We start from the raw sequence: 3349 nt of genomic DNA on the forward strand, positions 1-3349 counted from the left end.
ACAGGAAAAGATTCCTCCATGGAGCGTGTTGACTCAGTTTATTAAGATCAGACTGACTAAATGACACCAACATATAATTGAGCTGGTGGATAATGAAGCCATGCGTGTTTATATTCTCTTTTCAGTGCTTGTGATCTCACTCAATTACCTGCAAAAAAAAAAAAAGTTCAAATATGAGATATAACATCTTGTATTACTTTGTGGTAAAGCCTATTGTCAGTCCAAGACAACATGGGTTTATTAAGCTCCTACTATAGTTGTATAGACAGTAAAAATAGGAGTGTTTATTACACATTTGTAAGAGGTCTTAATGTTAGAAGGTTGTAAGACAATTAAATAAATAATCATTTATAATACAGACCAAGAAAAGTCTTAAAAGGTGCAAAGTTCTGTGAGGATCCAGAGAAGATATTATAGCTCCCTGGAAGCAATCTAGGCCGTAAAGGAGAAGTATTCCTTAGTCCTTGGGCAGACAGGTACTGGGAATGAAGGAGGCAACAAGTGATGTTTTAGAGAAAGAAAATATTACTAAACACACACACAAGTCCGGACAATCCCATGGACAGAGGAGCTTGGCAGGCTACAATCCATAGAGTCACAAAGAGTCAGACATGACTGAAGCAACTGAGCGTGCACACATACACCACATTTGGAGCAACAGTGAGAGAGAAGATTGGAACGGTTGATTGGGGGTTTATTCTGAAGAATTTAGAGTATGGAACTGGAGACTTCCTGATGGTACAGTGGATAAGAATCCACCTTCCTGCCAATGCAGGGGACACAGGTTCTATCCCTGATCTGGGGAAATTCCACATGCCGCAGAGCGACTAAACCCGTGCACCACAATTACTGAGCGCACGTGCTGTGACTACTGGACCCAGGTGCTGCAACTTCTAAAGCCTGTGCACATAGAGCCCGTGCTCTGTAACAAGAGAAGCCACCACAATGAGAACCCCATGCACCACAACGAAGAGTAGCCCCAACTTACCTCACCTAGAGAAAGCCTGCGTGCAACAACAAAGGCCAGCACAATCAAAAAATTGATTAATTTAAAAGGTAATTGTTAAAAAAAGAATATGAAACTGGGAATTTATAATTCAAGAAGCATTACTGATGTAAACTAGTCACATTGATTTTCCTTAGTTATTGGTACCCTAGGGAATATAGACTAACCAACTGCCCCCAAACTCTTTCCACATATGATGTTATTATTTATAATGTTTACATAGCATTTCATTATGTGGATTTCCCAGCATTTATTTAACCATTCCACTATTGTTGGACCTATACGGTGTCTCTAATGGTCTGCAATTGCAATAATTTTATAACAATCTTCTTTTGCTAATATTTTCCTTTTAACATTACTTCCATAGGCTAGAATCTTAGATATTGAACTGCTTGGCTAAGACACAAAGCAATTTAAGATTGCTGATACATATCTTAAGGTTAATCTGCTCAAGTATTTGTGCAAAGATACAGTTCTACTTGAGGTTTTAAATTTAGTAGTGTAAAAAGGAGACAACAGACCCAAAATGGAATTACTTATGCTAAACCCCATGTCGGTAAACCAAGACTTAATATTTAACTTAATTGCAATTTCAACACCCCAGGAATGTAACCTTTAACCAGTCAACCTAGAATTACCTGGTTAGCAGTAGTGAAGTAATCTGCGTATAGGCACCTCCATCCCCCTTAGGAAGGCAACTTTGCCTGAAACAGTACGTTTTTTGTTAATAATTTTCTTTTTTCTGTCCCCTTTCTAAAACCTTTCCTTTTCTATAGCTCGGTGGAACCAACTTGACCTTTAAATTTACTCAGTTAAATTTTTTTTGTTTAATTTTTGCCTGACTGTGTTATGGCTTCCCAGGTGGTGTTAGTGGTAAAGAACCCACCAGCCAGTGCAGCATATGTAAGATCTGGGTTCGATCCCTGGGTCAGGAAGGTCCCCTGGAGGAGGACATGGCAACCCACTCCAGTATTCTTGCCTTGAGATTTCCATGGAAAAGAGGAACTTGGCGGGACCCAGTCTATAGGGTCATAAAGAGTCGGACATGACTGAAGTGACTTAGCACAGCCACACACACGCCATATAGGTGCTGCTAAGCCTCTGATAAACATAACTCCATGAAAGACTATTCCTTTAAAAAGAAAGCTTGCTCTCAGTGAAAGAACTTTAATAAGCCTGACTAAATATTTAGAAAGCATATTGTGTTGAGTGAAACTTTGTGTATAATAAATAATAAGAGTAATAGAAGATCATTTTGGATGACTGGTCTGTTATTGTCTCAAGGAACACATGCGAAGAAAACAAATTCTTTTGATTACTTCCTCAAAGCAGCCAACACAATGGGGAAAGTGGAAGAAATGTCCCGTAAACCTTGTGAAAAGGGAACCAGAAAGCTTAACTGTAAACTTGGAGAAATGACAACATTAGAAAACAAAACTACAAAAGAGAACACTTTCCAGAATAATCTAAGATGCGCAAAAACAAATAATCGCTAGAGTCGGAGCTTTATCCAGTCTGCACAGAGATAAGTGGAATATTTGACCTTCACCATGATTAACAAGGCTTTCTTTGAAATTGTGTTGGTTCTGGTGGCTTCTTCCACTGTTTGCTCCCAAGAGCTAAAACTGGTTCTTTGCCAGCAAAGGAGAGTGAACCAAGAGAGTTTAAAACTTTTGAATAAACTGCAGACCTCGTCGATTCAGCAGTGTCTACCACACAGGAAAAACTTCCTGTTTCCCCAGAAGTCTGTGAATCCTCATCAGTACCAGAAAGGACAAGTACTGGCCATTCTTCATGAGATGCTTCAACAGATCTTCAACCTCTTCAGGGCAATTGTATCTCTGCATGGTTGGGAGGAAAGTCACACAGAAAAGTTCCTTGTTGAACTTCATCGGCAGCTGGAATACCTAGAAGCATTCATGAGGCTGCAAACAAAGCAGAAAAGTCACACCTTGGGCAGTGAGAACTTTAGATTACATGTTAAAATGTATTTCCAAAGGATCCGTGATTACCTGGAAAGCCAGGACTATAGCAGCTGTGCCTGGACCATTGTCCGAGTAGAAATCAACCGGTGTCTGTTCTTGGTGTTCCGACTCACAAGAAAGCTGAGGGAACAGGGCATGGAAACTCGAACCGTGTGAAGGAAGAGCCAGCTGCAGGCTTTAAAAGCGTAGCACGGAGGGGTAGTAGGGTTTCTCCAGGCACTATTATTTCTTTTTGTTTTAAAGTAGTACTATTCTTTGGTTTTGTGTGTGTGTATGCGTGTGTATATATATATATATATATAGATCTTTGCTTTAAAGATGATATGCATTGACTACAGTTGTTTTTATTTTGTAATGT

General features: G+C 39.6%; 1 protein-coding gene across 1 annotated transcript; it reads left to right on the plus strand.

Annotated features, from left to right (window-relative positions):
* The first annotated feature begins 2556 nt into the window (after positions 1-2556).
* IFNE (interferon epsilon) lies at positions 2557-3147 on the plus strand. Its single transcript, XM_081517320.1, has one exon. It carries the CDS (start codon positions 2557-2559, stop codon positions 3145-3147), a length of 591 nt encoding a protein of 196 aa, XP_081373446.1.
* The last annotated feature ends 202 nt before the right edge of the window (positions 3148-3349 follow it).

The sequence above is a fragment of the Giraffa tippelskirchi genome, chromosome 1 (assembly GCF_054371585.1).
Source record: "Giraffa tippelskirchi isolate mGirTip1 chromosome 1, T2T-mGirTip1v1.2.pri, whole genome shotgun sequence".
Classification (NCBI taxonomy): domain Eukaryota; kingdom Metazoa; phylum Chordata; class Mammalia; order Artiodactyla; family Giraffidae; genus Giraffa; species Giraffa tippelskirchi.